The sequence below is a fragment of the Ranitomeya imitator genome, chromosome 4 (assembly GCF_032444005.1).
Source record: "Ranitomeya imitator isolate aRanImi1 chromosome 4, aRanImi1.pri, whole genome shotgun sequence".
Taxonomy (NCBI): domain Eukaryota; kingdom Metazoa; phylum Chordata; class Amphibia; order Anura; family Dendrobatidae; genus Ranitomeya; species Ranitomeya imitator.
Genome location: NC_091285.1, coordinates 447,243,153 through 447,266,105, shown reverse-complemented (window position 1 = coordinate 447,266,105; position 22,953 = coordinate 447,243,153). Strand labels below are relative to the sequence as shown.

Here is a 22,953-nt window from a genome sequence, read left to right as displayed (position 1 = left end):
CAGGTTCCCTTTAACAAGTCACATCATTTCTTCCATAACGTATGCCATGGAGTGAGGGTTGGGTGAAGAAGGACCACACTCACCGGCAAGCTTAAGGTGGGGCCGATCAAGGCTGCTAAGCAGAATATTTTGAGGCTTCAGGTCCAAGTGGGATATATTTTTTTCATACAGAAACTTCAAAGCACTTGCTGAAAATAAGGGAACAAAAGATAATGATGTTGATACGCTATGCCGTCCGTACTGCTGCATACCTATAGTTATCATAGACAGCAGTCCAGTCTTCCTCCAGATTGCTATATGTCAGGTTTCCTACCTGCAAACAAAAGTTGGATCAAAAACTCCCCGAACATCTATTGGTTCCAACTCAGTCCCCACTTCACTTCGCTTCAACAAAGATATAATCTGCCTCAAGTCTGGAAGGAAGCGGATACCCAGGGATAGTGCAAGGCCACTGCGGACCTGCACTTAATGGAGAGTCTCCTACATACAGAAGACTCAATGTAGCCAACGGAAGTACGGTATACTATAAGATTGTGCGTAATGCGGCTGTATAAGAGTTTGCGTACCTTGAGAACTGCGTATTACAAAGATTAAAGGGGTTTCCCAGCAATCACAACTTATCATGCTATTGTGTATCTGATCACGAAAACAAGAGTCCTGTGCCCCTGTTCTCATGGAGAAGCAGTTGCATGTGTAGACAATTAGACATGCGCAACTTACACCACGGACACAGGACTACTAGTCTTTTGATTGGTGGCATACGGTAGAAGTTGCGATTATGGCACATACCAATAAACTAAAATCTGAATAGGTGATGTGAGCAAAATCATTGTGCTTGTTGCCCTACTTTTCTCTAATATTTTAGGAAGGCACAAGAGATGTCAGTAAACAGGAGCCACATAATTAAAATGACCCACCTAGTTGTTGAAGGAAAATCTGAGTAACCTTCTCTGGTAGAATACGACGGGTTCTGATAAATCGAGAAAGGTCTCCACCAGCACAGTACTCTGTGATCAGGAATATGTGATCTCGGTCCCACTGTGACACAGCAATCCATCCACCATGTGCAAGAAGATGAAATCAAGAGAACATATTAAGAACAAGGAACGAGGGCAGATCTGATTAGCTCTCTTCAATACATACAGATGTACTAGTAATGATACAGCAAGTTTTTCTTCAAATTATTTTAAAAGTTTGCCACATTAGGACAACCTCTTGAATGTTTCAGACATCATAATAAGAGAGGTCCCACATCTAGACCACCACTCTATATACCGAGATATCAGGTCAATGAGCATGTCTTATTTTTAGGAATCAACGTGGCCATATACAGGTGGACATCCATATATCTGACTGCACGATGTAGAAAATTCCACTACTCCTGCAGCATATGGCTGCCACGGCATCCTCTAGTTGTGAAAAGCTAATCAGTGGTTGTCTTTTCTTTATAAAATGGATTATTACCTTTGGATAAGTCCTGTAAAGGGAACCTGTCATGTCCAGAAACATTAACTGCAGGTAAAAAGTGTTTCCTGATAGAAATTGGATTCTTTAAACAGAACCTGTCCTATCTCTAGTTGTTCCTATGTAGGTCAATATTCCCTAGAAGATGAAAACCATTGTAAGTGACTAGTGGAAGGCCACCAGACACTGCTGTAACTGACCTGGAAGTCCTTCAGCTCCAGGATATGAGGATGACGGACCGTTTTCAGGATCTCAATTTCGGTGAGTAGGTTCTCCACAGACACTTTATTCAGGCTTTTCTTGCTGACACATTTAATGGCCACTACTTCACGTGTGTTGTGCTGACCATGGAGGGAAGGAAGGCATAAAAGGTGCATGTTAGGGAAGGCAGCAAGACTAGAGTCCCAGTTGTGTCTACATAGACGTCTATGTATACTGTGCGCAAAGACATACGGGGGGAGAATAAAGGAATGCAAAGGAAAATCACAACTGTCAGCCACTGCTAGTAATGGGAAATCAGTTCAAATTTTTTACAAGCCACTTTCTCCTTGTATTTCTTTTCTGCTGTTATAGAAGTACAGTATATACATATACAGTATATGAGAGAAAGAAAGGTGAGAGAAACAAGTATATAAATAATATGTGTTCCACAAGAGTAATGCAACGCAACCTTTGCACCCAGAAAGCTCTTCAGAGTCATGCTGAACAAGGCAATATGTCACTCTGTTCTGGGGGTGCTCGGTGGGCCCAACAAACGATGGAATGGAAAGCAGCGCAATAGACGGGGCAACAGTACAGAAGATGTGCTGTCCACCTTGGAGGTCTACGTTAAAGAATCATACCCTCTTTATCTTAAAGACTTCGAAAAAAAGCAGCTTTACATTAAAACTATGATACTCACAATGAACACCACAATTGGCGCTTATGAAAATGTATCCCACCGGGGTTTATAATTACGGAGTGCCAATCAACATGAAATTTGGGGAAAATAACCTGGAGATTTAGAATACTTACAACAGCATCTACTTTATGGAAATTTCCCAATAACATTTATTTTTATCACATTAAGGCCTCATCCGAATTATGGATTTGTGTTTGGACTCCTACTCTGGTACGGATGAACTCCTGCCAGGTGACACACACAGAGGTGATGTCATGGCTGCTGGTCCATCTCACACAAATGGAAAGACACATGCCAACTCTTTCGGCAGCTCGTGAGCAAAAACAAAATTAAACCTTAAACTATCATCACAATTAGATTTGCTTTATAACCCACAGCAATCTTCTGGTTTAAACAATAGTGAGCATGCCGTGCTGTGGATGGCAGGGGAGCGCCTTCTGGCCACCAGATAGGCCTGAGGTGTCTCCTCGGCAGCTGCATTTTGCACATTCCCCCCCCCCGAGGTTGGTTGCGGACACGGTATGGGGAGTGAAGGGGATGGGATGGAGGTAGACGCATTATCGGGAGGGGGGGGGGGGGGGTTGAGTATGAGGAAATAGAATGAGGGGGGAATGGATGTAGACACAGTATTGGGAGGGAGGGGTTGGGGAGAAATTTAAAGACACAGAATGAGGAGTGAGGGGGGATGGCTGTGAACACAGTATGGGGAGCGAGGGGTAGTGTATGATAAAACAGTATGAGGGGGTAAGGGGTGCGGTCACTTATGGGTAACAAGGGGGTGTGGTTGCGAAAATAGTACAGGGATGGGTGTGGTCAGTATGAGGAGCGAGGTGGGTATAGGTGTGAACATAGGGAAGTGAGGGGGACTGTATGAGGAAACAGTATGAGGGGTTAAAGGGCGTGGACACAGTATGGGGAGCAAGGGGTGGGGATGTATGAGGAAACAGTATGAGAGGGGGGATGGGATGGATGCAGACACAGTATGGGGTGAATGTAATAAGGAAAGTATGAGAGGGTGAATGGATGTGGACACAGTATGGGGAGGGAGAGAAATTTGAGGACACAGTATGAGGAGTGGGGGATGGCTGCAACCACAGTAGGGGTTAGCGAAGGGGATTGTATGAGGAAACAGTACAGCATGAGGGCGGATAACAGGTGCGAACACAGTAAGGGGAGAAAGGATAGTGTATGAGGAAACATAGTAACATAGTTAGTAAGGCCGAAAAAAGACATTTGTCCATCCAGTTCAGCCTATATTCCATCATAATAAATCCCCAGATCTACGTCCTTCTACAGAACCTAACTGTATGATACAATATTGTTCTGCTCCAGGAAGACATCCAGGCCTCTCTTGAACCCCTCGACTGAGTTCGCCATCACCACCTCCTCAGGCAAGCAATTCCAGATTCTCACTGCCCTAACAGTAAAGAATCCTCTTCTATGTTGGTGGAAAAACCTTCTCTCCTCCAGACGCAAAGAATGCCCCCTTGTGCCCGTCACCTTCCTTGGTATAAACAGATCCTCAGCGAGATATTTGTATTGTCCCCTTATATACTTATACATGGTTATTAGATCGCCCCTCAGTCGTCTTTTTTCTAGACTAAATAATCCTAATTTCGCTAATCTATCTGGGTATTGTAGTTCTCCCATCCCCTTTATTAATTTTGTTGCCCTCCTTTGTACTCTCTCTAGTTCCATTATATCCTTCCTGAGCACCGGTGCCCAAAACTGGACACAGTACTCCATGTGCGGTCTAACTAGGGATTTGTACAGAGGCAGTATAATGCTCTCATCATGTGTATCCAGACCTCTTTTAATGCACCCCATGATCCTGTTTGCCTTGGCAGCTGCTGCCTGGCACTGGCTGCTCCAGGTAAGTTTATCATTAACTAGGATCCCCAAGTCCTTCTCCCTGTCAGATTTACCCAGTGGTTTCCCATTCAGTGTGTAATGGTGACATTGATTCCTTCTTCCCATGTGTATAACCTTACATTTATCATTGTTAAACCTCATCTGCCACCTTTCAGCCCAAGTTTCCAACTTATCCAGATCCATCTGTAGCAGAATACTATCTTCTCTTGTATTAACTGCTTTACATAGTTTTGTATCATCTGCAAATATCGATATTTTACTGTGTAAACCTTCTACCAGATCATTAATGAATATGTTGAAGAGAACAGGTCCCAATACTGACCCCTGTGGTACCCCACTGGTCACAGCGACCCAGTTAGAGACTATACCATTTATAACCACCCTCTGCTTTCGATCACTAAGCCAGTTACTAACCCATTTACACACAATTTCCCCCAGACCAAGCATTCTCATTTTGTGTACCAACCTCTTGTGCGGCACGGTATCAAACGCTTTGGAAAAATCGAGATATACCACGTCCAATGACTCACCGTGGTCCAGCCTATAGCTTACCTCTTCATAAAAACTGATTAGATTGGTTTGACAGGAGCGATTTCTCATAAACCCATGCTGATATGGAGTTAAACAGTTATTCTCATTGAGATAATCCAGAACAACATCCCTCAGAAACCCTTCAAATATTTTACCAACAATAGAGGTAAGACTTACTGGCCTATAATTTCCAGGTTCACTTTTAGAGCCCTTTTTGAATATTGGCACCACATTTGCTATGCGCCAATCCTGCGGAACAGACCCTGTCGCTATAGAGTCCCAAAAAATAAGAAATAATGGTTTATCTATTACATTACTTAGTTCTCTTAGTACTCGTGGGTGTATGCCATCCGGACCCGGAGATTTATCTATTTTAATCTTATTTAGCCGGTTTCGCACCTCTTCTTGGGTTAGATTGGTGACCCTTAATATAGGGTTTTCATTGTTTCTTGGGATTTCACCTAGCATTTCATTTTCCACCGTGAATACCGTGGAGAAGAAGGTGTTTAATATGTTAGCTTTTTCCTCGTCATCTACAACCATTCTTTCCTCACTATTTTTTAAGGGGCCTACATTTTCAGTTTTTATTCTTTTACTATTGATATAGTTAAAGAACAGTTTGGGATTAGTTTTACTCTCCTTAGCAATGTGCTTCTCTGTTTCCTTTTTGGCAGCTTTAATTAGTTTTTTAGATAAAGTATTTTTCTCCCTATAGTTTTTTAGAGCTTCAATGGTGCCATCCTGCTTTAGTAGTGCAAATGCTTTCTTTTTACTGTTAATTGCCTGTCTTACTTCTTTGTTTAGCCACATTGGGTTTTTCCTATTTCTAGTCCTTTTATTCCCACAGGGTATAAACCGCTTACACTGCCTATTTAGGATGTTCTTAAACATTTCCCATTTATTATCTGTATTCTTATTTCTGAGGATATTGTCCCAGTCTACCAGATTAAGGGCATCTCTAAGCTGGTCAAACTTTGCCTTCCTAAAGTTCAGTGTTTTTGTGACTCCCTGACAAGTTCCCCTAGTGAAAGACAGGTGAAACTGTACAATATTCTGGTCGCTATTTCCTAGATGCCCGACCACCTGCAGATTTGTTATTCTGTCAGGTCTATTAGATAGTATTAGGTCTAAAAGTGCTGCTCCTCTGGTTGGATTCTGCACCAATTGTGAAAGATAATTTTTCTTGGTTATTAGCAGAAACCTGTTGCCTTTATGGGTTTCACAGGTTTCTGTTTCCCAGTTAATATCCGGGTAGTTAAAGTCCCCCATAACCAGGACCTCATTATGGGTTGCAGCTTCATCTATCTGCTTTAGAAGTAGACTTTCCATGGTTTCTGTTATATATGGGGGTTTGTAACAGACCCCAATGAGAATTTTGTTACCATTTTTCCCTCCATGAATTTCGACCCATATGGACTCGACATCCTCATTTCCTTCGCTAATATCCTCCCTTAAAGTGGACTTTAGACAAGACTTTACATAGAGACAAACCCCTCCTCCTCTCCGATTTTTACGATCCTTTCTAAACAGACTGTAACCCTGTAAGTTAACTGCCCAGTCATAGCTTTCATCTAACCATGTCTCGGTTATTCCCACTATGTCAAAGTTACCTGTAGATATTTCTGCTTCTAGTTCTTCCATCTTGTTTGTCAGGCTTCTGGCGTTTGCGAGCATGCAGTTTAGAGGATTTTGTTTTGTTCCAATCTCCTCGCTGTGGAATGTTTTAGAAATGTTCTTACCTCCCTTCTGAGTATGTTTTCCTGGATCTTCTTTGTTCAAGTCTAATGTTTTTCTTCCCGTCCCCTCTTCTTCTAGTTTAACGCCCTCCTGATGAGTGTAGCGAGTCTTCTGGCGAATGTGTGTTTCCCAGGTTTGTTGAGGTGTAGTCCGTCTCTGGCGAGGAGTCCATCGTACAAGTAATTCACACCGTGGTCCAGGAATCCGAATCCTTGTTGTCTGCACCATCGTCTTAGCCAGTTGTTTGCATCAAGGATCCTGTTCCATCTCCTGGTGCCATGCCCGTCTACTGGAAGGATAGAAGAAAAAACTACCTGTGCATCCAGTTCCTTTACTTTCTTCCCCAACTCTTCAAAGTCTTTGCAGATTGTCGGTAGGTCCTTCCTTGCCGTGTCATTGGTGCCAACATGTATCAGAAGAAATGGGTGGACGTCCTTGGAGTTGAAGAGCTTTGGTATCCTATCGGTCACATCCTTGATCATCGCACCTGGAAGGCAGCATACTTCTCTTGCAGTTATGTCCGGTCTGCAGATGGCTGCTTCTGTGCCTCTCAGTAGTGAGTCTCCCACCACCACCACTCTTCGTTGCTTCTTGGCTGTACTTTTTGCTGTCACTTGTTGCTGTGTGCCCTTTTCTTTTTTGCTTGCTGGTATTGCTTCATCCTTAGGTGTGCCATCTTCATCCTCTACAAAGATTTGATATCGGTTCTTCAGTTGTGTGGTTGGTGATTTCTCCATGGTCTTCTTGCTTCTTTTGGTCACATGCTTCCACTCATCTGCTTTTGGAGGTTCACTGACACTTTTTTCACCTTCTGTGACCAGTAGAGATGCTTCTGTTCTGTCTAGAAAGTCTTCATTCTCTTTGATGAGTTTCAAAGTATGATGGGGTAATGGGTGTGGACACAGTATGGAGAGCGAGGGATGGGGATGCATGAAAAAATAGTATGAGGGAGGGGATGGGAGCGGACACAGTATGGGGAGCGAGGGGGATGGATGCAGATACAGTATGGGGAGCGAGGGAGATTAGATGGGTGCGGTCACAGTATGGGGAGTGGAGGGGGAAATGTGTGAGGAGCCTACTGAGGGGAATAGTGCGAAGAGATAGTATTGAGGAAGTAAATCATGATGGGGCACAGAATAGATACTGGGTAGTGTGGGAGGCGATACAGATAGGGGGCAGTATGGGGGGACAGCATGCAAAGGAGAGGGAATGTGATGAGGAAGCATAGAATAGAGAATGGGCAGTATAAGGAGACACATTGTGTGAGGACAGTGTGAAGAGGGGGACCAGTAAGGAAAGGAGAGGACAGTGTGGGGGTCATATTTTGTGCAGGGTTTTTTTGGGGAAAAAATGTGGTCAATTTAAGGAGCGCTATGGCTATGGAGCAAACTGCAATACATTGGTGGTAAGCAAACCTTTTATTGAACCACAGTGGTTCAATAAAAAAAGTTTACATTCCCCTTGAGGGATTGTGGCTGGAGCAGCTTGGGGCCATAGAGCTCATCTCCAGGCAACAGGATCTGAAGTGAAGTCACATCCTGTGAAGTTGCATCACGTGACTGGATCTTGGTTCCACGTGACTAGACCAGGAAGCACAGCACAAGAGCAGCTCAAAGCAAGAGAGCAGGATTGCACGGAGAGGTCCGCTACCGGAGTTGTGCAGGGGCGCACAACCCTTCCAGGTGAGAGGCTAATCCCACCTTCCATTGCAACATCTCAATCAAACCACCTGGTGCTTCTCATGCTACGCTCTTCCATGTTTATTGTCTTATATTTTGTGCAGGGAATACAGTCAGATGCAATTATTTATTCAGGCACACAGAGTAGGGAAGATATTTTTATCCAGGAGCATTATAATCACGCTATTTTTAAGGGCATCATGTGAGGATGTGCTGCAGAAGAATGGAGAAGATGGAAGTCTGCAGAGATGAGCTGTGAATGTGAACAGTTATTATGGCATCTGAACAAGATGAAGAAACGAAGAGAATAATTCCAATCAGAGATGGCATCATCTAGAAGGTACCTAGATGTAAATGTTTATTTGTAAGACTGACTAATTTTCATCAGTACTGTGGTTCTAGTATGGTCAGCAGTCTGATGATGACAGATAGCAACAAGACCCACCATTTCTTTACCATTGTTAAGGACATACCTTGAGTTGTACGTTCACGTGATACAAATGTATAATGGTCCGACCCGACATTACAAGTAATGTTTCCATACGTCGTAGAAAGAAAGAAGGACCTGGACCCGTTGAAGCACAGTCATCGTGAAATGGCCATCGTCCACCGTCACCACCCTGCACCCTCGCCTCTACCTGCCGTCTCTGGCTAATGTCCTCATCCCATAAATGTGAAAATAAAGGACTTTGATTGCAACACTACTTGCTGAGTGCCACATCCTTCTTTCTTTCTACGACGTATGGAAATATCAATTGTTATATGATGTTGAGCACCACATTACAGTAGTGAAAATACCACCATTAACAAACGGATACGGATTGTATCTTTGATAAATATAAATTGCCATTTGACCTGGTGCCATTCTGCTTGCTCTCTCATAAAAATTACAATTAATGTACCATGAACTGATGGTGGTTCTGGTGATGTATTCATGTACTGATCATGGGTCAGGCGATTTATTCATTTAATGATGGTGGTTCTGATGCTGAATTCATGTACGTATTGTGGTCCTAGTGATGTATTAACGCACAAAGGGTATTTCTGGAGATTAATGCAATTTAATGAATGTAACTAATGTAATAATGGTGGTATTGATGACCTGATGGCGGTTCTAGTTATCTACTTCTGTACTGGTGATGAATTTATGTACTGTTGGAGATTCTGATGCTGTGTTCCTGGTGATGTATTCTTGTGCTGTTGTCGGTTCTGATCCTGAACAAATGTCACAATCAGTAACTTGTAAGATTACGTGATATACCGTATGTCCAAGTTAACAAAGTGCTGTTTTGTCTGACAAGTTAAGGACTACTATGTTTTTATTTATGTTAGGAGCATTAAAGGGGTTGTCCAAGTATGTGATTAAAATCTGCAGTTACTCTATGTGACTGCAGACTTACGAATTCTCACAATGCGCACTGCACGCTGTCAGGATTCTCTGGTGCCGGCAGTGAGAGCAGGAGGTCACGAAATCGCAAGTATGCTACTTACAGAAAACACAATAAGCAAATATCCTGCAGTAAATAAACAGCAATAGTGCATGAAAATAATATAGGATGCTCAGCTAACAGAATTTTGATCAAAGAAGTGTAAAAGGCATCCCACCACCGTTCTGAATAGGGTCACCGTGACATGATGGGATTGCTATTACATTTTTTTTTATTATCAAAATTATGTTAATTAAGCACCCTATATTATTTTCAAATTACCTAAAACAAATTAAGATCCCTTATGAAGACCCCAAATGTGTCAGGTGTTTTTAAAGAGCTTTTATTTCCGTTAACTTTTAATAATGTGATAAGTTTTATCTGGGGTCTTTATTTGCCTTAGGCAATTTGGTATAAAGTGATAACCCTAAGCTGACCCTGGACAGCTTTTTTCTGGTGCTATTATTTTCATGCACAATTGCTATTTATTTACTGCAGATTATTTGCTTATGTTTTTACTTGGGTTTTGCTTGTTTAGTGGCCAGTGTGAACACGTGCCCACACGGTGCATGCATACTAACTTACATTCCAGTTCATCTCTTCAGGTTTTATGCTATTTACATACATGCGGTCACATGCCGACTAGACATAGGTGGCCTCGCTCAATGAAAATGAATTAAGCGAGGCCGGACATGTCTAGTCAGAATGTGACCGGAAGTTTGCAAATCTCATGCTTGTGCGGACATGGCCGTCCACTCTTGCCGCCAGAAGGGGGGAATCTTAAAAGTGTGCAGTGCTCGTGCTATGAGAATTCAGAAGCTTGCGATCACATAGAGTGACTGCAGACTCATCTCAAACCTGGACAAGCCCTTAAATTATAAAATGAAGCCCTGTAGCGAATCCTAAGAGTGTAATATCCTCACTGTCAGGATTCAGCTCTGCAGGTTCCAGTAGTCGTCACATGGACACTTCACTCTTATGCGACTTTCATACTTGTGGTCCTGTGACAACGAGCTTCTCTTCTGCTTCTCTCAGTTTTTCTCTGAACATTGAGAGCATTAGTGAGAGGAGCTCGTGGGTACATGACTAAGTGTGAAAATAGCATATGACTGAGCGGTCACATGAGGACTTCTCAAACCGCACGAGCGGGGCGCCAAACTGAAGTCTTAGGCTACTTTCACACTAGCGTTTTTTGCAATCCGTTGTTTTGGGCAAAAAACTGCATCCGCTGCCCACCTTGTTGCGAATTTTCACAACATGCGTCGGTACGTCAGGCCGACGCATGGCGACGGCCCTGTACTGACGGAAGTGTGAAAGAAGCCTTACCCGATGCCGGAAAACCCGATGAGGCCATGTCCCTTCCAATAAGCCTCAACTTTGCTTTTTTTAATCTAATGGCTGCCACAAAATAGAAGACTTAAAACAACAAACGCATGCTCGGATCTCTGCCATCCTCTGAGGACATGCCCACTGCTGCCCATCACCGGCCACGTACCACACTTACTGGCACCACTGTAGTACATGTTGTGGCCAGTGACTGGCAGCAGCGGTCATGGCATGGCCGGCAGTCCCGCACACAGTGTGCACACTCCCCTGCACTATGTAGCTGTATACCCAGGAGCTCTCCCATCATGGCGGGCACACTGCTGCCCATCACCCTCTCCCGGTTACCTTCCTGTAGGCCTTATATACGGTGGCATAGGTGCCGCTGCCCAGCTTATCGGTCAGGATGAAATCATTCAGCCGAGGGGGAGCCCAGCTAGCCATGCTGTGCCATGTACCCTCTGTGTGCAGCTCAGTGCAGTCTACGTGCCCCCTCACTACGCCCGGCTGCCAGGTGTCCGGGCACCATAGCGGAGACGAGCTGTCATCCTACATTACACTTCCTTATTGATGTCAGGAACAGGAAGCTCCGAGCGTCTCTCAGTAATCAGGGAGAGAACTGGCGCCATCTTGTGGTGGAGAGCGGCATGGCGCTGCATTTCTGGCAGGAATCTGCATAACACTGTTATCACTGATATCCTGGCATGGCTGCTGTGGGTAGGGTCCCCTATGTGCATGCTGCTGGGGGTGAAGTCCTCCTTATGTGGGCTGCTGCTGGTAGGGTCCTCCCTATGCGGGCTGCTGGGGGTAGTGTCCTCTCTGTGCTGGCTGCTGGGGGGTAGGGTCCTCTCTGTGCATGCTGCTGGGTGGTAGGGTCCTCTGTGCATGCTGCTGGGGGGTGTAGGGTCCTCTCTGTGCATGCTGCTGGGGGGTAGGGTCCTCTCTGCGTGCTGCTGTGGGGGGTAGGGTCCTCTGTGCATGCTGCGGGGGGGGGGGGGGGGGGGTAGGGTCCTCTGCATGCTGCGGGGGGGGGGGGGGGGTAGGGTCCTCTCTGTGCATGCTGCTGGGTGGTAGGGTCCTCTGTGCATGCTGCTGGGGGGTAGGGTCCTCTCTGTGCATGCTGCTGGGGGGTAGGGTCCTCTGTGCATGCTGCTGGGGGGGGTAGGGTCCTCTCTGTGCATGCTGCTGGGGGGTAGGGTCCTCTGTGCATGCTGCTGGGGGGGTAGGGTCCTCTCTGTGCATGCTGCTGGGTGGTAGGGTCCTCTGTGCATGCTGCTGGGGGGTAGGGTCATCTCTGTGCATGCTGCTGGGGGGTAGGGTCCTCTCTATGCATGCTGCTGGGGGGTAGGGTCCTCTCTGTGCATGCTGCTGGGGGGTAGGGTCCTCTCTGTGCATGCTGCCGGGGGGTAGGGTCCACTCTGTGCATGCTGCCGGGGGGTAGGGTCCTCTCTGTGCATGCTGCTGGGGGGGGGGGGGGGGGTAGGGTCCTCTCTGTGCATGCTGCTAGGGGGTAGGGTCCTCTCTGTACATGCTGCCGGGGGGTAGGGTCCTCTCTGTGCATGCTGCCGGGGGGTAGGGTCCACTCTGTGCATGCTGCCGGGGGGTAGGGTCCTCTCTGTGCATGCTGCTGGGTGGTAGGGTCCTCTGTGCATGCTGCTGGGGGGTGTAGGGTTCTCTCTGTGCATGCTGCTGGGGGAAGGGTCCTCTCTGTGCATGCTGCTGGGGGGAAGGGTCCTCTCTGTGCATGCTGCTGGGGGGGGGGGGGGGGTAGGGTCCTCTCTGTGCATGCTGCTGGGGGGTAGGGTCCTCTCTGTACATGCTGCCGGGGGGTAGGGTCCACTCTGTGCATGCTGCCGGGGGGTAGGGTCCTCTCTGTGCATGCTGCTGGGTGGTAGGGTCCTCTGTGCATGCTGCTGGGGGGTAGGGTCCTCTCTGTGCATGCTGCTGGGGGGGTAGGGTCCTCTCTGTGCATGCTGCTGGGGGGGTAGGGTCCTCTCTGTGCATGCTGCTGGGTGGTAGGGTCCTCTGTGCATGCTGCTGGGGGGTAGGGTCATCTCTGTGCATGCTGCTGGGGGGTAGGGTCCTCTCTATGCATGCTGCTGGGGGGTAGGGTCCTCTCTGTGCATGCTGCTGGGGGGTAGGGTCCTCTCTGTGCATGCTGCTGGGGGGGGGGGGGGGGGGGTAGGGTCCTCTCTGTGCATGCTGCTGGGGGGTAGGGTCCTCTCTGTACATGCTGCCGGGGGGTAGGGTCCACTCTGTGCATGCTGCCGGGGGGTAGGGTCCTCTCTGTGCATGCTGCTGGGTGGTAGGGTCCTCTGTGCATGCTGCTGGGGGGTGTAGGGTTCTCTCTGTGCATGCTGCTGGGGGAAGGGTCCTCTCTGTGCATGCTGCTGGGGGGAAGGGTCCTCTCTGTGCATGCTGCTGGGGGGGGGGGGGGGGTAAGGTCCTCTCTGTGCATCCTGCCGGGGGGGGGGGGGTCCTCTCTGTGCATGCTGCTGGGGGGGTAGGGTCCTCTCTGTGCATGCTGCTGGGGGGGTAGGGTCCTCTCTGTGCATGCTGCTGGGGGGGGTAGGGTCCTCTCTGTGCATGCTGCTGGGGGGGGTAGGGTCCTCTCTGTGCATGCTGCTGGGGGGGTAGGGTCCTCTCTGTGCATGCTGCTGGGGGGGTAGGGTCCTCTCTGTGCATGCTGCTGGGGGGGTAGGGTCTTCTCTGTGCATGCTGCTGGGGGGGGTAGGGTCCTCTCTGTGCATGCTGCTGGAGGGTAGGGTCCTCTCTGTGTGGGCTGCTCAGGTTCGGGGACCTCCCATGCGCACATCCAACCTCAGAGTCTTACAATCTGGACCTAAAATCTGTATTTTAACACCTTCCCAACATTGTTATTTTCTGCTTTTGCGTTTTCATTTTTTCCTCCCCTTCTTCCAAGAAACATAACTTTTATTAGCGCAGGAGTTGGATGTTTTACTAAAATTGCTAAAATTCAATTTTTTTTATTGTGTGATAAATAAATGCCCCAGCATTATGATTCTCCAAGTTGGTATGACTACAATACCAAACTTGGATATAGTAAAAAAAAAATCCGAAATTAAAATATTGATTGTGAGTGACGCCTATTTCGAAGATGACCCATGACATTTTTATTTTTATGTCCATGGAGCTGTGTCAGGGTTATTATTTGTAAATAGATTAATGGCTGCACTCAAAATTAATCTGTGCTAGAGCAAGGAAATGGGCGATACATGAAATGGGAATAGCATAATGGCTTGTGAAATATATGAAAAAACACATGAGATTCTTAGCACAAGATTTGGCCAAAAGTTGTGAGCCCATCCACCAATCGTCAAGGTAATCTCAGAACGGATGGGTACCTGAGCTGACTGCCTAGTGTGAACACTTACCTATGGCTAATAACGTGGTAAAGCCTGCTTATATAGGAAGCTCAGAACCAACTGTGTTAGGATTTAATTAAAATCACAGCATGGTGAAGGGCGGGGCGTTCAAGTCAGAAAATGGCGGCCTCGACCAATCAGAGACGCGGGATTTCCAGGACAGACAGACAGAAAGACAGACGGAAAAACCCTTAGACAATTATATATATATAGATATCTCTCTCAAATTCATTGGATGCAGTAACTTGAAGCTCATGGGTCACCAGCTACAGTCATGGCCTAAAGTGTTGGCACCCTTGAAATTGTTCCAGAAAAAGTATTTTTACCAGAAAATTATTGCAATGACACAAGTTTTGTTTTACTTGTTTATTTCCTTTGTGTGTACTGGAACAACTAAAAAAGAAAAGAGGAAAAAAAAGCAAACTGGACATCATTCTGGACAAAATTGTTGGCACCCTCAACTTAATATTTGGTTGCACACCCTATGTAACAACTGCAATCAATCGCTTCCTATAACCATCAACAAGCTTGTTACACCTCTCAACTGGAATTTTTGACCACATTTCTTTTGCGAACTGCTTCAGGTGTCTCATGTTTGAAGGGCACCTTCTCCCAAACGCAATTTTAAGATATCTCCACAGGCGTTCAATGGGATTTAGATCCGGCCACTTCAGAACTGCACACAGTCAATAAAGGCACCCAGTGCCAGAGGCAGCAACACAACCCCAAAACATCTTGGAACCTCCACCATATTTGACTGTAGGTACTGTGTTCTTTTCTTTGTAGGCCTCACTCTGTTTTCGGTAAATAGTAGAATGATGTGCTTTAGCAAAAAGCTCTCTTGCTTTCATCTGTTCACAGGATGCTTTCTCAGAAAGATTTTGGCTTATTCACATATATTTTGTCAAACTACAATCTAGCTTTTTATGTGTGTGTCAGTAGTGGTGTCCTCCTTGGTCTCCTGCCATAGCGTTTAATTTCATTCAAATGTCGACGGATAGTTTGCTCTGACACTGTTGCACCCTGAGCCTGCAGGACATCTTGAATTTCTTTGGAACTTGATTGGGTCTGCTTATCCACAATTTGGACTATCCTGCGTTGCAACTTTTCATTAATTTTTCTCTGCCGTCCACGTCAAGGAGATTAGCTAGTGCCATGAGTTGTAAAATTTTTGATTATGTTGCGTACCATTGACAAAGATACATCAAGATCTCTGGAAATGGACTTGTAACCTTGTGTCACGATATGGTATGAAATATCATATAAGTTTAGTTGCTCTTCAGCTCATGAGGTTGGCTAAACCTCCCCTTCTCTAGCTGACTCTCCTTGTTTCTCTCTGGGCTACGGACTGTATGCTAGAAGGGGGTTTTATTGCCCTGGGATCATAAATTCCAGGCTCGACGAAAGTCACTCGCCCCTCCCACCTGCACTAGCTGGAACTGGAAAAATGGCTCCAAAATTCATGGAAGTTCTTTGTTTTGTTTTTGTAAGATATTACACAAACCGTTTACGTAAAGAACACGAAAATATATATTCTTTACATCCCTCGATGGATCTATTCACCACGGTAAACCTGAGCTTCTAGCTCCATCTAGTAAAGAAGTAGGTATTTCTCTGTAAATATGTATCCCAGATAGGACATATTTGATCTCATTAGAATGCCCACGTTAATCCGAGATGAATGCTGGGTTTGTTATGACTATGACATGTTTTGTAGCGAAGTTATAGAAAGTAGATAAATTTAAGATTGGAAGTACTCAGAATGTAGAGAGAGGAGGGTCTGGATAAGCCAGCCTTTATGTGATGTCACTAGCTGCAGGTCTTAAGTTTGTGGCCGGCTCTCAGCAGTAGTCTTTTCTTCTTGACTTCTTGTGTTCTGAAGCCCTGAGCACGTCCAATGAGCTGGGACGTATGGTTGCCTGCCATGCAATGAACTGAGAACATGTGAGTGTTACCTTTTCTCATTTAATCCCTGTTTTATTTTATAATTACCCTTGTACATATTTGCAATTGTCTCATTTGTAACATCTTTATAAAATATTTTTGATAAAGCACTGCCTAATTTTCATGGGATATAATATTTAATATTAGTTCATTCTCCATGCTCTAAACGTACCCTGTCTCCCGAAGAGAATTAGGCTGCGTGTCCACATTCAGGATGGCCGGCGGTATCGTCGGTGCGGCTTAGCCGCTCTGCGGTAAGCCCCGCCCCCTTTCTGGGACGCGATGATGCCGGATGTGTTCTTTGCACACATCCGGCATCATCGCTCCCCACCATAGCGCCCTGTGCTATATCTTGCGGCGACGCAGCGTCGCCGCAAGATATACGGACATGCTGCGATCTGAAAAGACGCGCAGCATGTCCGGAGTCGCAGGGCCGCCGCGTGCGTGTTACCACGCATAGTGGAGACGGGATTTCATTCAATCCCCTCCACTATGCTGTAACATCTGGACGCTGCGTGTTTGACGCTGCGTCCCTATGCAGCGTCAAACACGCAGCGTTTACTGCACGTGGACACATACCCTTACGCTACTGTGTTGGGTTAGCTTCGGACCCGTTTAATCGAAGCTGGTGGCAGTGATACCGTGTGCAGACTTTTGGGGTTATGTTGTAGCGACTGCGGCGTTGATAATTATTGTTCCTGCCTGAGTGGGAGTAGTTTATCGCGTCGCTGCAGCGTGCCCAATAGCCAGTACATAGCAGGCAGCCTGTCTGGCGACTAATTACCCAGGGTGCAGTACCTAATCTGACCTGAGAGTAAGGGGGGCGCCAGAGAGCTGCAAGTGTTAAGTGGAACTGTAAGCGGGATATACATAAATCCCTGCAGTTCGTGGTATATTGAAGAGCAGTGGGATACCTAGAATAAGCCCCTGCTGTAACCTAAGAGGTCAATAGCCTTGTGTGTGTTTTTTCATCGCATTGTTAGCAGTGGAGGGATAACTAAGATAAGCCCCCCTGTACATGTGATAGCCGTCTGTTGGCCTAAAGTCACCCCGACCCGTGACGTAGGGGTGATGGTCACGGTGCGAATCGTGACAAATTGGTGGCAGCGGTCAGGGATTCCTGACACCTTGAGATTGATATTTTTCAACAATTTTAGTTCTCTAATTCTAATGCATTTGTTGGATGGGCTTACCCCTGCCCCACTTCTGCCCATTGTGAGGCAGCTTGCCAGAAATGGCATAAAAATGACAAAATTCACAACATTTTTGTGCAACTTGCACAAAAAAAATGCGACATTTCAAAGAGATTTGCTCCAGAGGATTGGAAAACCGCCTTGATGAATCGGGCCTTTGTGACTCCCTAGTTTCCCCAACAAAGTAATAATACCTCCTTTTGTGCCGCCCACCGTAATAGCATCCCTTTAGTACCTCTTTATTGCAGTAATTCCCTTTTGAACCCCCACACAGTTATATCCTTTTGAGGCACCTGGAAACAATGCAACGTATACTCCCATATATCAGTGGAGGACGTACATGTGTGAGAACTTCATTGTGTTCTGGCCTGCCTTGCTGCCCAATCCTGTTGTTTTGTTGGCAGTTTGTTTTACCGCATAAGTGCATTGCCCCCGCAGAATTGCAGTGAAGTAAATGTTACATAATGAGGGCTATTTTTTATACCACACTGGCAAAGATGCATACGACTAAAATTTCACACCGTGCCCCAGCCTTTACCTGCTTTTGGAGCAGAGTAGCAGTGACTGTAGAACCCCTGCACTTTAGGCCATATTCACACATTCAGGATTTGGTCAGTATTTTACCTGAGTGTTTAACTCAAAACCAGGAGTGGGTGATAAATGCAGAAGTGGTGCATATGTTTCTATTATACTTTTCCTCTGATTGTTCCACTCCTGGTTTTGGCTTACAAATACTGAGGTAAAATACTGACCAAATACTGAACGTGTGAACGTGGCCTCCGATTTTTTTTTTCTTCCTGTTCTACACCCCCCCTGCTGAAGATGTTTTAAATCGTCACAATAAAGATTGGATTTTAGAAACGGTGAATGCCACCCTTTTTTCTGTTCAGTATATGGATTTATGCAATTGCTTACAGGGTTTGGCACCCGTGAATCCGAAAGGGCGGTGTATTTGATGTGGTAATCACACAGTGGATATTTGGGCTCAGGTGTTGCAGTGGTGCAGGATTCTTTCCTCTATAGTATTGATTCTGTTGTGGCCTCAGATAAAGCCTGTTTGTTTGTCCTGTTAGGACATATGCATGCCATAGATGGGGGACTCCCCACTTGGGACCCCGTCTTTATGTGCAACCATAATGACGCTCCATAAGACTGGCTCCTGGTACAGTCATACACTTACATACATATCACTGATTGTACGGACTGTTATGGCTGCCCCTAATTAATAGTAACTTATCATAGGGGAGTGAGAGAAACCAGAATAAATAAAAATCCTCTGTCAATGGAGATTTGTGATGAGCGAACATGCTCGGGTAAGGTGTTATCTGAGCATGCTAACCGAGTGTGTTCTGCGTGCTCGAAAAATATCAGAGTCCCCGTGGCTGCATGTCTCACAGTTGTTCGACAGCCACAACACATGTAGGGATTGTCTAACAAACAAGCAATTCCTGCTCATGTTGCAGCTGTCGAAGAGCCATGTTACATGCAGCCACGGGGACTGCAACATATTATTTGAGCACGCAGAAGACACTCGGTTAGCATCCAAGCATGCTCGGATAACACCTTATCCAAGCACGTGCGTTCATCAATAATGGAGATCTATAATTGTAATTGTTAAAAACAATTGCTCTAAGTGCATCTTTATTTTAGCTATATAGGAAACCTCAGCGGCAGGGCCGGCGTCAGCACCCGGCACAGCGGGCAAATGCCGGGGCCCTGGGGAGAGGGGGGGGCCCACTCATGCTGTCATAGATACAGCTGGGAGAGCAGAGCAGGAGATAACATGCTCTCTCCCCCCACAAAGTCACACTGGCTGCGTTCTGTTAACCCCTATGTGCCAGCTCTGACACAAGGATCTTCTCACTCAGTCAGTGCAGCCAGGCAGGCACACATAGGGGTTAACAGAAGGCAGCCAGTGTGACATTGTGGGCGGAGAGAGCACGTTCTTTGCTCTCCCCTCTGGGTGGCTGCAGACAGTGCTGAAGTTTATCAGATTCCGGAGCTCCATCCTACTAGTGCCTGAGTGAGTGCAAAGGTATCCAGCAGTGGTTGCAGTTGTGGCTCAGTCTGCTGCTGTCTGTCTCCGCTGCCTAAAAATGTGGGTGATGTCTGGAGGAGCAGCTGGTGGGGTGCAGCCTGTAGCCGCCCAGCTCTCCCAGAATACATGCATGCTGCACCAAACCTGCACCAGTGGGGTAGGAAGAAGCTTAACCCCTTCCCATCTGTATGAAGGTTATTGCTAAACCTTAAAGATAACAATCCGACCCGCATAAATGGGGTTAACCAGATGCCAGGAGGAAGGGGAGCTGCTGCCATGGATAAAACTGAGCTGTGGGCTGTATGTTGGGGCCCTGTGGCCCCAGGCTGGTGACTGGAGGGACTCTGCCCAGTGCTGGCATGTGGGTGATTTCTGAGTCTCCGCTTCTCTCCTCCAGGTCACACTGTGCAGTCACAGCAACATTGGTTGTCTCTGTCCAGGTCCCAGCAGCTGCCACTGCTTCCACCAAGGACATGGCATCACTTAACCCTTCCCCTTCAGCCACCGGCAACAAATCCACATTATTCCTTGATTAAATCAGGTTCCAACCCAATAGAGGAGCAGACATTTCCTGCTGCCATTAGGGTCCGGGAGGGGGTGACATTGGCTGCCCTGCTACTCTGTAGTGGGGGGTGACAAGGGTAACATGGGGTAACGATGAAGGAGAAATGCACAGGATAATAGTGAGCGCGACAGAGGGCAGTGTATGGTATGGAGCAGTCACGGGTGGGCTGCAGGATCCCCCCATACTGTACATGATTGCTCGGGACAGGGAGGCGTTTAATGAGCTTCTAATGACGGGGCACTAATTGGGTCATTAGGGTTTGTGGAAAGGATTCAGCATCAGGTCCCTCATTAATGCCCGAGCCGCCTGTTACTTTGTAGCACAGATCTGTTGGGGCCGCAAAACCAAACAACGTTGTTTATGTAGAAAAGTCTTTGTTTCATAGAAAAACTCAAAACAGAAAAGCACCTCTCCTGTATATATACACTGCACAGCACCTTTCTTCCTGTATATATACACTGCACAGCACCTCTCCTGTATATATACACTGCACAGCACCTCTCCTGTATATATACACTGCACAGAGCCTTTCCTCCTGTATATATACACTGCAGAATCTACAATAGCTGTCACTCATGTAAGAAGTGAAATCTGGCATTGTACTATACATTTCTCTGCCGTATCTGTGCATCATAAATCGGGGTATGTGTTAAAGGGGGGGGGGGCCCACTGAGACTCTTTCGCCCGGGGCCCTCGAAAACCTGGAGCCGGCCCTGCTCAGCGGAGAGCACCTCCTTGGGCTATCACTTATACTATCCAGCATTTTTTTTTAAACCATTGGTGGCAATGGGAAACATATTTAGCTATGACTTCAGCAGAGTTTGAGGCACTGATGCTCAGTATTGCACTTTCGAGTCTATCTTCTAAAAGCATGTCGCACTTGTCTGCCAATGGTGCCAAGTCCCCAGCTTTTTCAGGTTAGTGTTGACTAGTGATGGGTGAGTGTACTCATTGCTCGGGTTTTCCTGAGCACGTCCGGGTGGTCTCCGAGTATTTGTAACTGCTCAGAGATTTAGTTTTTGTTGACGCAGCTGCATGATTTACGGCTGCTAGCCAGCCTGAGTATATGTGGGGGTTGCTTGGTTGCTACGGAATCCCCACATGTATTCAAGCTGTCTATCAGCCGTAAATCATTCAGCTGAGGCAACAAAAACGAAATCTCTGAGCACTTACAAATACTCGGAGACCACCCGAGCATGCTCAGGAAAACACTCGCTTATCACTAGTGGTGACACATCACTAAAATAGTGCAGCAATTATAGGTGTGTGTAGTGCGTCCTTATGACGGAGTGTGCTTGTGACTTCTGACTGAGCAAAGTACATGCAGGGTGTTGTCCATGGTTGACATACCGATATGATATATTGCATACCATGGAATCGGATGTCTTCCAATATTCAGTGTAATATGTATATTATGCCATAGTCAGTAACTCAGGAGATAAACGCTTTTTAATAAGAGCGAGTCTCCAGTGTCTTGGGTATAAAGGCAAATGTTTTTTTACAAATATAAGGCACTTAGAGGGATCCTGACAGCACATTAATTCTGCCTGAACCATGTGCAGCACAAATCAGACACTGCGGCATTGCAGCCGTGTATGTGTTACGCTTAAACACTGCGTGCTGTCAAAGAAAACACACTTTGAAAAGATGGTCAGGACTACGCATCCCAGATGATTGGTCCAAAAGGCCAGGCCACGATGGCTTCATTCTATCAGTTATGACAGTGGTCTGTAGCCGCCGCACGGGGGAGGGAGCACCGCCTCTCACCTCCTGAGGTCTGCGGCTGCTCTTTTGCTTAGCCAGTATGTTGATGTCACAAGAGCATGACATCATGACTGGTCGCCTAACCAAAGAAGAGCCGCAAACGCCAGCAGGTATAAAGGTGGCACTCACTCTCCTGGGCACAACTAAAGAACACTTTTGTGGCAGATGGAGTGGGATCGATTTGCACCAAATGTAAGCTCCTTATGCAAGGAAGGAATGATTAACTTAAAAAAATAAATTATACAAATACAGTCTCATAAGTTAATTATTGTAATGGATCTGTTAAAAACAGATGCAGTATGCATATTGTCTATATGGTATATGCTTTTTTGTGTGTGTATACCCATTGAAATCTATGGGCAAGACTTATTTGACAACAGATGAGACTAACAGCTGCTATGATTTTCTTTTTACCACTCAGCCTGTTGGTCCACGTGGAAAAATATTTGTGAACTAAAACATTGATTATCATTGGTCCAGTGTGCCGTCTCTTTTCCACACAAAAAAAGTGTGAATTTACCCAAATGCCACATTCACACATCAAGGTGTCATAGACAGTCCTAGTACAGACCACTATGCACAAGATGCCCAGGATTCTCCTGACTCAACTTTAACCCCTTAAGCCCCGAAGGTGGTTTGCACGTTAATGACCGGGCCAATTTTTACAATTCTGACCACTGTCCATTTATGGGGTTATAACTCTGGAACGCTTCAACGGATCCCGGTGATTGACACTGTTTTCTCGAGACATATTGTACTTCATGATAGTGGTAAAATTTCTTTGATATTACCTGCGTTTATTTGTGAAAAAAATGGAAAATTGGTGAAAATTTGGAAAATTTTGCAATTTTCCAACTTTTAATTTTTATGCCCTTAAATCAGAGATGTGTCACACAAAAAACTTAAGTAACATTTTCCACATATCTACTTTACATCAGCACAATTTTGGAAACATTTTTTTTTGTTAGGGAGTTAAAGGGTTAAAAGTTGACCAGCAATTTCTCATTCTTACAACATCATTTTTTTTTTTAGGGACCACATCACATTTGAAGTCATTTTGAGGGGTCTATATGATAGAAAATAACCAAGTGTGACACCATTCTAAAAACTGCACCCCTCAAGGTGCTTA

General features: G+C 46.0%; 1 protein-coding gene across 1 annotated transcript in view; it reads right to left on the bottom strand.

Annotated features, from left to right (window-relative positions):
* ULK3 (unc-51 like kinase 3) overlaps window positions 1-11,515 on the bottom strand; it is a 53,395-nt gene extending 41,880 nt beyond the window's left edge. The window contains exons 1-4 of the mRNA XM_069765705.1: window positions 11,283-11,515; window positions 1,665-1,805; window positions 918-1,038; window positions 84-188 (exon numbers count right to left, since the gene is read on the bottom strand). Coding sequence (XP_069621806.1) covers window positions 84-188; window positions 918-1,038; window positions 1,665-1,805; window positions 11,283-11,378 — 463 coding nt within the window. The 5' untranslated portion in view covers window positions 11,379-11,515. The remainder of the gene's footprint in view (window positions 1-83; window positions 189-917; window positions 1,039-1,664; window positions 1,806-11,282) is intronic.
* Between the last annotated feature and the right edge of the window lie 11,438 nt (window positions 11,516-22,953).